General features: G+C 43.4%; 1 protein-coding gene across 6 annotated transcripts in view; it reads right to left on the bottom strand.

The window, feature by feature from the left end:
• Nucleotides 1-2,672: 2,672 nt before the first annotated feature.
• The window catches only part of FLNA (filamin A), an 89,352-nt gene continuing 79,776 nt past the window's right edge, over nucleotides 2,673-12,248 (bottom strand). For all 6 annotated transcript variants that reach the window (XM_034434205.3, XM_034434203.3, XM_034434204.3 and 3 more), the window contains 6 exons: nucleotides 10,002-10,117; nucleotides 9,240-9,372; nucleotides 5,519-5,695; nucleotides 5,197-5,415; nucleotides 4,709-4,897; nucleotides 2,673-3,497 (listed from right to left, as the gene is read on the bottom strand). In XM_034434205.3, the coding sequence (XP_034290096.2) occupies nucleotides 3,310-3,497; nucleotides 4,709-4,897; nucleotides 5,197-5,415; nucleotides 5,519-5,695; nucleotides 9,240-9,372; nucleotides 10,002-10,117 (1,022 nt within the window). In that variant the 3' untranslated portion in view covers nucleotides 2,673-3,309. The remainder of the gene's footprint in view (nucleotides 3,498-4,708; nucleotides 4,898-5,196; nucleotides 5,416-5,518; nucleotides 5,696-9,239; nucleotides 9,373-10,001; nucleotides 10,118-12,248) is intronic.

Below are 12,248 nucleotides of genomic sequence, written 5' to 3' on the forward strand. Positions count from 1 at the left end.
TTATTTAACAGATTTCTTGTAAATGTAGTTACTTCAGAACTTGAAGAAGTGTGTAACAGGAGTGAATAAGTAATGTTGCCATTTAGATAGTCATAACTTCCAAGTAGCTTATTCAGATATGCCAACATTTTGTCTTGTGGGATGTTGCTCATTAGAAGTATCCGAGTAAGCACTGAGCCCCATCCTCTTATTTTGAGAAAATGAAATTTAGCCCAAAGTCAAGAGATTCCTGGGAGTTTGGCCACATCTTTTCTAGCACTACTCTTTGCAGTAGAATGTGCTCTAAAATGTTGACTCTTAGTGTTGTGACCTAGGCCCAAGTAGTTATTACTAGACACAATCAGTCCTAAACAAACATATTTTATTAGAACAGCTGAGAATTACTTCATTCTCAGCTTAGTCCAAATTAATTCCAAAACAAGTATTTCAGAAAAAGTCCTTCGGCCTTATCACAAACCTTTGTCTTTTTTGGCAACCTTTCAAAAGCTTTTCTTGGCAAAGCCCCATGAAGTTCAGAAACAACAGATGCTGACAAGAAACAAATGTTGCAATGTTGCTTTCCTACACAGAGCCCAAGAGCTGTTGCTGCTCTTTTAAGCCTTATGGGAGGGGTCAATCATTTCCTGGCCTTACTCCCGAGTCATCCTTTTTGCTTTAGCTGCTCTTGCCTTCTGGCAGCTCTTCGCATGTGTGCACTAGGAACAGGTTCCTAGTTCCTCTGCCTCTCTGCTCTCTGCCTCTGGCATCGCTCCCAGATGGCCCTGGCCCCATCTCTGCGTCAGACGCAGAGCCCTCGTCCGGGCCTTCCTGACTCCAGGACTGGCCCATTGTCGTCCCCAGCCTCCTCACTGTCCGACTCCGCTGCCAGCTCGGCAGGTTGCTGGTGGACCACACTTAGATGCTCTGAGGTTTAGACCAGGGCTGTCAAACTCCCAGCCCATGGACTGGATGTATCACGTGCTGGCTACGCCCATGTCTGGTTTAGCGAAGGGGGAAAAAGTCCCAATACATCACATGACGATGTGAGTTTGACACCCGTTTTAGACTCTTCCACAGAATTGTAGTCTATCCACATAACCTTATGAAGTCTCCTGCAGCCAGTTAATTGCTGCAGCTCCACCTGAGGGCCGTTTTTTTTTTTAAAGCAAGGAGCGCTTAAAAGAGGATCTAATCATAACCCTAGCTCTTGAAAATTTTCTAAAGCTCCAAGGAATGCCAAATATTTTTTTCAGTGGAAACGGGAACAATGGACAATTAGTCAAGTTGGCCCAAGCAAAGTGCCCTTGTCCATTCATATTGTTTTGTTTAGGAAAGTCTCAGTCTCTTTAAACATTAGTTTTCAGGCCTATTAGGCAGCATTGATAACATGCAAAGAATAAAAAAGGAGAAAATAGTCACTGCTTGCCAAGAGCTAGGAGGGGATTCCATTTTTTTACTGTATAAAGGAAACAAATACAGTCAGATACCAAGCCATGTGTTGCCTTGACAACAAAATTAAAGGTGAATCATTTCTTCTTGGAATAGTGGGGTTTGCACGATTCTGCCCTTAACCATTATAACTTCTAGGGTGAAATATTCTATAGTCACTTCTGCTACTTTGCAAGTCCAAATGAGTGTGGCAAAAAACAAGCCAACATAATCTGTATTGTCCTCTCTTGTCTACTAGGCAGAATTTGCTGCATTTATATCCCACCTTTCTTGCTCTAAAGCTCAAGGTGACATACATAACTCTTCCTCCTCCCATTTTTCCCCTTTCCAATCACCCTGTGAGGTGAGTTAGGCTGGTTCAAAGTCATCCAGTCAGCTTCTGTTTCTGAGCAGGGACTAGAATCTTAGTCTTGCCAATGTGAATCCAACACCTTAACCATTATAATATGCTGGCTCTCAACTCATTATTTACGCAGAGTAAGACTATCAATGGCTACTTATGATGGTTGTTTCTTGCCTCCAGTATCATAGACTCATTGCCTATGAATGCCAGTTGCTGGGAAACAAGCAAGCAATTGCTGTGTATTAGTTCCTGAATATGAACTCCCCACTGGCATCTGGTTAATTACTCAGGGAAATGAATCCTGTCCTAGTTAGATTCCTTCTCTGATCAAATGTGGGTTTTCTTACCTTAATAGACAGCTCTTTAGACTGAATACATTCTAGACATCTTCCCAGAACAAAGTTGAAGACAAGTTGAAGCTTCCATACTTGATAAATGTCTATTATGACACTTTCTCTGTTAGATCAGTTAAAGGCCTGCACTTGGTATATGTTTTAACGGGCAAATGTGATTGCAAGAATTCAAATCAGCCTGACAGAGAACAATCCTAGGAATTCAAGAGTTGAGTCAGTATCTACTGTTTGCTCAAATAACTCTCAAAACAATTTCCAGTTTACAGAATACAATTATGATTCCTGGTAATCTCTGAGCCTCGTCAGAAGATTCATAAAGTTCAAGGAGTCTTCTCTGATACAGATTGTCTATCAGCTTTCCCTTGTAAACGGGGAGCTACTGAGAGATGATGGTTACAAAAGTCAGCTGACCTGAACAAGGAGGATTAGCAATTTCAATGAACTATAAGTAGGAGATCACTGGATATAACCTAGAATCTCAACAGACAATGGTTGAATAGGGCATAGAATATGAAAAGGGGAAAAAAATCAGTCAGAGACCATCAACAGGCATTTGAAGCAGAACTTTTATTCCCTTCCCTTGTCAAAGAAAAGGTACTGGCAGTTGTGCACAACCACAATTTAAATCTTGGAAGGACTAAACAAGGATTTGGCTATAAACTGGCAAAGCAAGGAGCAGCTCCTGCCACTGGTTATTGATTACCCACAAAGCTTCCATCTCAAGCCATTAAAGGGAAAGGACAAAGAGACGAAAGAGACAGGCCCATCTGCACTCCAGGAGAAGCAGCGGTTTCTCCAGCAAGTGGATGGCAACAATATGCATCGGCAGTATCCATGTGCCATATTTTGTTGATGGGGAAGAAGGCCTTTCTGGCAACTCTGGGGGAGGGCACAAGTTCAGTTCATGGGCATGAAGCTGGCATGCTGGTGAGAAAATCAATCGAGCCTCCCGCCAAGGAAAGAAAGACACGGGAGGAAAAAAAAATGGTTGGAAATAATTACTGCTGCATGTAAACAGATCCACAGGAATCTCTTCCTTCTGAAGGCAACCCACCCACACTGATCCCTCCCGCCACATAAGCCAACCTCTTTGGCATCACCCCTGCCAATTAGTAAGTAAGAGGCAGAAGCATTACAAAGGGAGTTCAGGAGGGGCAGTGTTATGCTCAGGCGGAGGGAAGAGCTTTAAGGTACGGAGATATGGAAGGGGCTGCCGGGGATGTGCTCATCTGCCCATTTCACCACCAGGATGTAGTCGCCTCTGTCCTTCAACAGGTAGGTGACATTGTACAAACGGTTGCCCAAGTGCTTCACCACAATCTCCTCACATGGGGTCTTGGGGCCATGTACACCCACCAGCAACATGTTGTTCCCTGGAGAGAAAGGAGAAGAGAACAAGTAATCTTTACAAAGGGCATTGGCAACCGTTGGGCTGAGTGGATCACCCACTTAATTCGAGTGTTTATGGTGCATCTCCCTGGCATTCCCTGGATTCACACAGTGAATAAAACTTATGTCCCACATAAACATGGTCCACAAATCACAGTAACTAAGTTCACACAAACCATTAAGCCAAAATCAACCCAATCACATAATAGCCTAGTACAATAAACTTCCTTCCTTCCTTTCCCTTCCCTTCCCCAATATACGTAGGAGTTATTTCCCCCGCACTGCCCTTATCTTGCTTCTTTCTTTTCCATCAATTGTGCAACATTATCACACTTGAATTGACCTCATTTTTCAGCATATTCAAATGTTAACAGTGGATGCCTCGCAGATGATTGCTTAAGGATGAAGCAGTCCTGCTAGCTTTGTTGGATGGCCCATCAACTTGGTTGCATATTGGGGTCTCATACTGCTTCCCCAATCTTTGAATAAAATCTCCTAAGTGGCTTTTTCAATCACAAAGTAGGGAAATGAATAATCAGCCTGAGCCTTGAGGGATTAACTCCAACTCTAAAGAGTTTGGTAGTTAGCCTTTGCTGAAAGAATTTGAGCATGTCCCTACTTTGTTTTTCCCCCCATCAAAATGCTTGGTATAAATATAGCTTTAGTTTTGACTAATGTTTCTAATGAAAGACCCTCAATGGTGACTGTACTTCAACTTTTGCTGTTAAGAACCAGCATGTTAATTTGGGACATTAAGAAATAAAGCATTGAGGCCTGATGCAAGTTTCTCCAATCTTTTCCTTTCAAGAATATGAATCCCAATGGCCATTTTGAGTGTGGCAAATGTTTGTATTTAGGTTGGGTGTGATAGCTAGAATTATTTTTGCTATACAATCCTACTAAGGTAGAATACATCAAGAACGTGATCTAGATTTTCATCCATTGTTACTCTGAAGGTCTGAGGGAGGATGTTGCCAGCTATGTATTTAGATATTTCAGATTAATAGGCAGCCTTGGACAGATGAATCCAACTAGTCACCAGGTCCTATTCACTGCTCAACTGAGCCCTCAAAAACTAACTATATGAAAAATTAGGGTGTGACTTTCTAAGAAGCCATAAAATATCAGTATATCTGACTGGAGATATGGGATTTTCTATGTAGCATCTCTACCCTACGAAGTCATTTACACCCACCTGCTTTGCTGCAATCGACTGTGAAAGAGTTCTTTTGGCCTAGGAAACCCTTGTTGAGGCCCAACCCTTTGGCCACCACTTTGCTGGCATCTGAAGCAAATTTGGGTGCTGCTCCATCAGGTTTGGCTACTCCATCCATGAAGACCGAGGAAGTCTCATGGAGGCTGTGGCTGGGAACAAGGCGGGCCCCTGCCAAGAAGAAGAGAGGAAGTTAACCTTGGGATTTACTGTACATCCAGTCATGTCAAGGCAATATGCCATTTGTTCTCCATCATCACTTAGATGAAAGCTCCAGGCTTTAGCAGAATGCAAGTAGTTGCATTTCTACAAAAGGTCCATAGCTTCCCATGGTTGAGGGCTTCCTCTAGAGATGACGGGAATTCAACAGTGAAGAATGAAAAAGTTGAAAAATACAGACATAGAATTAGTAATTAAGAAGAATCTCTAAATAGATCACAGGCAACTTCTTTCTCCCATTGTGTGCTTACCTGTGATTTTAGCTTTGAAAGGACTGCCAGCAATGTGATATGGACCACCGAATTTGATGGAGATGAGGTAGCTGCCAGGTGCCATGGGTGTGTAGATGACTTTGTAGCCCTCCGAGCACTCTTGGCAGTCCATCTTCACCTTTGAGGGACCATCAATAGTGACAGACAGCGCCCCAGGCCCAGCGTTTGTAGTGTTGACTATGAATTCAGCAGGGTTTCCTACAGATGAGAAGGAGGGAGAAAAAGAACACATGAAACCAGATAGTTAGCTTTTACCAAAATCTCACAGTAGTCTTTGGCTTTAGTCCAGGTTCGTTTTTACCTGTCACACCACCTTCCAAGCCAGGGCCATAGGCGGATACCATCCCTGGGTCTCCAGCTTGGCCTATTTCCCCAACACGAATCTTAAAGGGACTGCCAGGTATGTGGCTTCCATTGAACTTGACATCAACTGAGTAGATGCCATTCTCACGGGGAATGAACCGCACTGCATACTTGTCTGTAGCAACACAAAGGTGGAGAAATGAGCATCTTTAAGAGACGGGAATCTTAAAATGAGTACTATACATAGGAAATGGAAAGGACAGATATCTAAATTTTTGCCTTTTCTTCTGTATCTGATGTTACACTACTCTCTGTGTGAAAATCATACAATATACACGGAGTCTTCGAGTTACAACCATAATTGAGCCCAAAATTTATGTTGCTAAGTGAAACATTTGTTAAATGAGTTTTGCCCCATTTTATGACTTTTCTTGCCACAGTTAAGTGAATCATTGCATAGTAACATGGTTGCTAAGTGAATCTGGATTTCCCATTGACTTTGCTTGTTGCAAAAACTGATCACATGACCCCAGGACACTGCAACCATCATAAATATGAACCAGTTGTGAAGCATCTGAATTTTGATCATGTGACCATAGGGATGCTGCAATGGTCGTGTGAAAAACGGTCATAAGTCACTTTTTTCAATGCCATTGTAGCTTTGAACGGTCACTAAATGAACTGTTGTAAATCAAGGACTACCTGTATTCAAGTATATGACATCAAACCTGAGCAGTACTTAAGACAGTATAAAGGAAGATGTGCATAGGTACCGTATGAGTAAAAATCCTTAAAATGCTAATTTAAGAGCAAGACACAACAAACATGTTTGGAACAGGTTCAGGCTTGGACAAATATATCGTGTTTCCCAAAAATAAGACCCTGACTTATATTTTTTTGAACCCTGAAATAAGCGCTTGGCCTTATTGCCATGCACTCAAAAGCTTGATTGGACTTATTATCGGGGATGTCTTATTTTGGGGAAAACGGTATTAACATTAATACACACATTAATTAGATGTGTGTTACTGATTAGAAGTAAAAGGGGTTTAACAGGCAATTCAGCTCTCCCCATTCTCTATGTCTTTGCAGGTCCCCAACCTTTGCAAAAAGACTACTTGCTTAATATGCAAATAGAACAGACTGGTGTCTTCCTGACCACAGAATTGTAAGAACTATAGTTCTAACATTTCCGAAGGGCACCAGCTTATCCAATTTGTTCTCATTAACTGCTTCTTCGGAGGTGCCACTTATTGGGAGTGGAATTCAGTGCAAACGGAGGTTGGATCAGAGGTGAAGACTCTCCTTTCATGGCCTTAAAAGTAAGGCAGGGACTTTACACAAAAGTCATGGTTGTCTCATTTTAGCATTGCTCTGCAATTGAACTTGTGTCTCCACATGCAGTCATAATATTCAACAATAGGTTCTTGCAATTTGCAGGAAATTCTGTACAGGAGAAGTAGTAAGTCCTACGTCGTCCCACTCTAAAAGATGGATAGATTCAACATCATTTGACATAAGAATCTATAAAACTGCAAGTGAACTGGGATCTCTGGGGACCATAACTTCAAAGGAGTGTTAGTAGGTTGTAATCCGTCCCTCCTTAGTTCCCGTGGCAAAGAAAAAAGCCATGTACAATTCACACAATCTTCTCAGTAAAAGTAATGACTCCGTGGAGTGGAGTTTGCCTCCTGGCGACTATAGATGTTGTTTTCTTGAAGGTTGAGTATGATGAACTTACAGTTCAATGTCTACACAGCAAGGAATCTAAGAACAAAGCTTTGTTTTGGGAGGTTGTTTTGAGTTGCAAAAGCCACAGTTCAGCATTGGCTAAATCAGGGCTTGGTCACAGCAAGCATGGAAATCAATGATATACAGTTGGCATTAACCTTTAGCAATCACATAGACAACGCTTGTGTGAGTAGGCACACTCACCAAAATAAAGTAATAGCTACAACCTTACAAAATCTCCATATCCTTTTGTAAGTTCTTACAAAATTTCAGCCATTTCCTTTTAAATTTGGGGAATTAGCAAGTGTTAGCTATTTGTGTTGCGAGCACTCATTTTACACTGCCACGAGTGAGCTGACCTATGTTGACTTACAACTTGTAGGTGGTTGTGAGCAGATGTGCTTGCTGCTTAAAATAATTAAGCCTTAGTAAGCGTACTTGGGGAATGCTGACCAGATGGGAATTGTGACAGATGGAGTTTGACAGTGTTGGCTACCCCATAATTAGAGTTGGGGCAGAAGCATTGTTTCTTATCCTGGACAGTTCAGGCTCCAGAATGGAGATCTGTCTGTTACAAAGTCCTTAAGTAAGCAGGAAGTGGCTGGTAGCCAAGAATCTGCCTTTGCTTTGGCTCTGGGCCTGTTTCTCTTCTTGCCTCCTGAAGCAGCAAATGTGAACTGGAGACCTAAGAGTGTGGGAGACATTTTGTTGCTATGCCAGTCATGGGACCTTGGTAAAGTAGCTTGAAGATACAAGTATTGCCAGTAGTTTTGTCTGCCTCTCTGGAAGGCTGGGTCAGCCCAACTCACCACTCTCTTCCTCCAGCTGAGCCATTACCATTACAGACTGGAGGAAGGTAAACAAGTGCCTTTTCTCTGGATTTGATTTGTTGCCTTTGGACTCAGAGAATGTACTTAACAGTCTTGGGGGCCTTGGGCTGCAACAATGGGCAGGAACCCTTTTATTGGAACACGTTTTAAAGAGGTACAGCTGTTTTCTAACATCTACAATGTGACAACTGATTAGAGCAATGTGTTTTTGACAGAATTAATAATAAAGACTGGTGACTCCAATGTAACCTAGCTGGATGAAGGATTACATTACAGCAACTATATTATTCATTTTACAAAGCTCTCCATCTGCTTCCAAGCCGTATTCAATGCAGGCCATTTCGTCAGAAAGCCTGGCATGGTGTGGGCCAAGCTACGACTGAGCACAATTACTCCGTGGTGCTGCTACAGCACACCACATTACAATACGCAGTTGTTTTTCACCAGGAAGCAGTTTACTTTTTTCCAAGTACATGGAAAAAAGTACTTCCAATCAGTGGTGGGTTGCTCCAGGGTCAGTCTGGTTCTTGTGAACCAGTAGTAAAAGCGGCGGGAGGCTCTGCCCACCCGCCTGGACATCATCATGGACGATCCACGCATGTGCAGAAGCTTCTGCACATGCCCAGAAGTGCGCACTCCCATTGCGAACCGGTAGTAAAGGTAAGTGGAACCCACCCCTGCTTCCAATGTTGACCAAGAAAGCAATTTAGGTTTAAAAATCCTTCTACATTAATATTGTAGCACATGTTCCAAAAAGCAACTGGATTTTCCTTGCTGTTTTTTTTTTTCTTTCCTTTGAAAAAGTTTTGTTTCTCATCCAAGAAACTTCTTCAGTTCAGAAAAAGAAAGCCCAGTTGCCTGTTGGGAAAAGCACCTTTGGGACAACCATAACTTGGATGATTGAGAATCTCTGCACACCATTGTTAAATCAGCCTCCCAGGAACCTCACCATCTACTTATACAAAGAACAAAGGTCTGGGATCTGGTCACAGAATAGTCCGATTCTACTTTTGACACGAACTGGCGTTTCTAGACTCCACTTTTTGAAGCTGGAGAAACGAGACTTTGCTCTAGAGCTGGAGGCGAGATAGATGGATCAACCAACCCTTTGTTGCACTTTGCGCCCCCCCCCCAAAAAGAGGACATCAGAGCACCTACCTTCATCGATTTCGGTGACATGGCACTCCTCCAAAGCCCCTGAAGGGCTGTGCACCTTGGCATCGATCACACCCTTGGCCCCGTTCAAGCTGACAGCGAATGAGGCTGGCTGGTTCACTTTTAACCCTGACTCCTGGAAGCACAGAGCACATGAGACAGCAGAAAGGGCCAAGAGGGCCGCTGCATCCAGCTCCAGAGCCCTGCATCCCTCACCACCCCCACTCCCCCAACAAACACAAGACAGGCTTCCACTTACCTGAGCCACCTGGCTTAGAGAGGGAGAGCTTCCCTGGAAGCTGGGCACAGCACAAGCGGCAGGCGGGCAAGCAAAGGGGTACAGTTTAGATAAGAGGAAGGCTGGGTAGCCTTTTCAGCATGGCAGCAGATCAGCAGATGCAGCGTGCCCAGGGGAGCTCTCCATCTTTAAACCTTGGCACGGAGTGCGGGACTGTTAGCAGCCTTTAAACGAGACACGAGAAAAACCCCAGAGCAGATCCCTGTGTGGCCAGGAAGTTGGCACCGTGACTATCCTGAGTGAGGCTGACTTGAGGATCTCCTTCCCCCTGCAACTGACCAGGCATTCAGGCAAACCACCCCTCTGCTCCATGTCTGCAGGACAGATCTCTGGACACTTTCTCCTCAGCCTGGATCTACTCTCTCTTCTTTCTTTGTGGTGAAGGAAAGCCAACTCAGGAGAGCAACAGTGCCGACTCTACCCAACCAGCAGGGGGAGCAAGTGGGCGGTTTCTCCCAGTGCCTCACCTGAAGACTAGAAACAGTGAGTCGGCGGGCATCATCAGAGGTGGAGGTGGCGGGTACTATAAAGGGACTGTCTGGAATGTGCTCGTCATTGAACTTCACCGAAACCTCATAATCACCTGCCAGGAAAGGGGAACACAGGAAGGAAAAAAAAAAAAAACCTGTCAGGCACTAATTCAGATTCAAAAGGCTACAAGCTCCTGAAGATGAATTAAACATGATGTTTAGTTTAGCCAGTAGGAAGAAAAGGAAAGCTTATACCCCAATGGCTGCTTCATGAAGAACTGTTTTGGAAAATGTTTAAATTTAACACTTCAAAGATGTTGCATTTTAACTCTTAACTCGTCATCCTTTTAAAATCAACAGCAGTTTTTTCTAAAAACAAAAAACTTGTAATAAAACAGAACAAAGTAAATGCTTCAGAGGGAAGAGTGCTTGAGGTTTTGGGAGGCTTGGAATTGAAATTTCTTCCCAGATTTGCTCCATGTGTCCATATGGAGAAACTGTCGCATATGTATTATTTGGCAGCCCTGGGCGCGCAACTCGCAGCAGCATTTGGCATTTAATGGTTTGGTTGAAATGATGCATTTTGACCACTGCCAAAAAAATGTCAACACAAGGTCTCTAACAAGTTAGATTTCTCTATTTAAAAGGCATTTTTGAAGCTCTAGCAAATGGCAGATCACACCTGGGGTATGTTCTTCAATGCAACCTTGACAAGATTTACGGTGGGATTAGAACAATGCTGCTTCCAGATACAATATTTAGGCAAGCTCTTTGAGGGATGGGGGAGGGGGTGTCACCATCTCTGGGTTTCTTCCCCTTAGCAAGTTAGCCAGCTTGTGTTCCAGATGGTTGCTATGCTGAACAGCTGCCAGCCTCCCTACCAAACAGAAAGCTCTTTTTAACTTTGGATGAAATGTTGCCCAGTTGGAGTGCAGAATCTGGCTGCTCTGCAGTTCATGGAGGGGTTTGCCAGAGCCTATTCCAAGAGAAGGGGCTAGAAAGGAGCTCACACGTCCTCCTTTCTCCAGCCCTGACTTGGGAACATGCTGTATCACAAGATACAGTCAATTTAGACACCACTTTCTCCCGTGAACTCTAGAACAGAGCTTCCCAAACCTTTTGAGTTAGTGGCCCGGGGTGGGTACGTGGGGGAGCATGTAAAGAGGGGATGGCTTTGTGGGAGGGACAGGTGCATGCACGCACCAGCACCCATTGCTTGTGCGAATGGGGCCATGAGTGCACTCAACACTCATGCAAGTGGGGCTGTGTGTGCCCGTGCACCAGTTGGCCACTCACACAGCCTGGTTCTGAATAGGCCGCAGCCCAGTAGCGGCCCACAGGTTGGGGATCCCTGCTCTAGAACATCTCAGTTTTGCTGTCCTACAAAAGTGAGAGATCATGCTATGGCAAGGGTTACAATCTGTGGCCTCACAGTTGGATGGGGCTCCTCTTTTCAGTTTTCAGGACCTTCTGGGCGTTATTTTGGAACACAGCTTTCTGCAATTTGAAGTAGAGGCACTTGAAAAAGTATTGTGTAAATGCTAAAATAAAATTTTTAAAAAAGACTTAAGACCCTCGGAGCCTCTCTGGCAAGCGTGCTATGACACAACTACCTTAAAAAAAATATGAAGGGCAGCCATCCCTGTACTGTAGTGAGAATTAATACTGATTTCCTTTGGGAGACCCCTGCTCCAATAAACCTCTCTCTTTATTCAGCTTTATTTTTCTACCACCTGAAAAAGCATCCCACTCTAAAGTCGTCGCTCTCCCTATTTTCAGGTCTGTGGCCCTCTTGCTCAATTCTTATCCTTTCCACTTCTTGACTTGGCATATGGTCCCTCCTCTAGCTGGCCCTCATATAAATATCCTGTCACAATTCTTTTGGTGACCTTCTGGAAGGAGCTTCGTGGTATTTGAAGCAGAACACCTGGATTCTGTAATTGCTTTGTACCATATAGTATCAACCTCGTTCATTCTCAAGACTCTTTTTTCCCCATATATTCAAAATTATATGGATGGGTGGGTGCATGCGAGGGTGTGTATGTTCTTTTGAGAGCGGGCTTCAGAATTTCATTTTTAAAACGTAACATAAAGATGTATTATTATCGGATTGATTTAGGATGATGAAATGAATGTTGTAATATAAATTAACTCAAATCTTAGAATATTTTGTACAAAATGAAGGAAGAAATAGTCATAGTCAAATAAATGATTAATGGGGACAATAATACATAGATACATATT

This window comes from Pantherophis guttatus, chromosome 2 (genome assembly GCF_059756535.1).
Source record: "Pantherophis guttatus breed Tessera chromosome 2, ASM5975653v1, whole genome shotgun sequence".
Lineage (NCBI taxonomy): Eukaryota > Metazoa > Chordata > Lepidosauria > Squamata > Colubridae > Pantherophis > Pantherophis guttatus.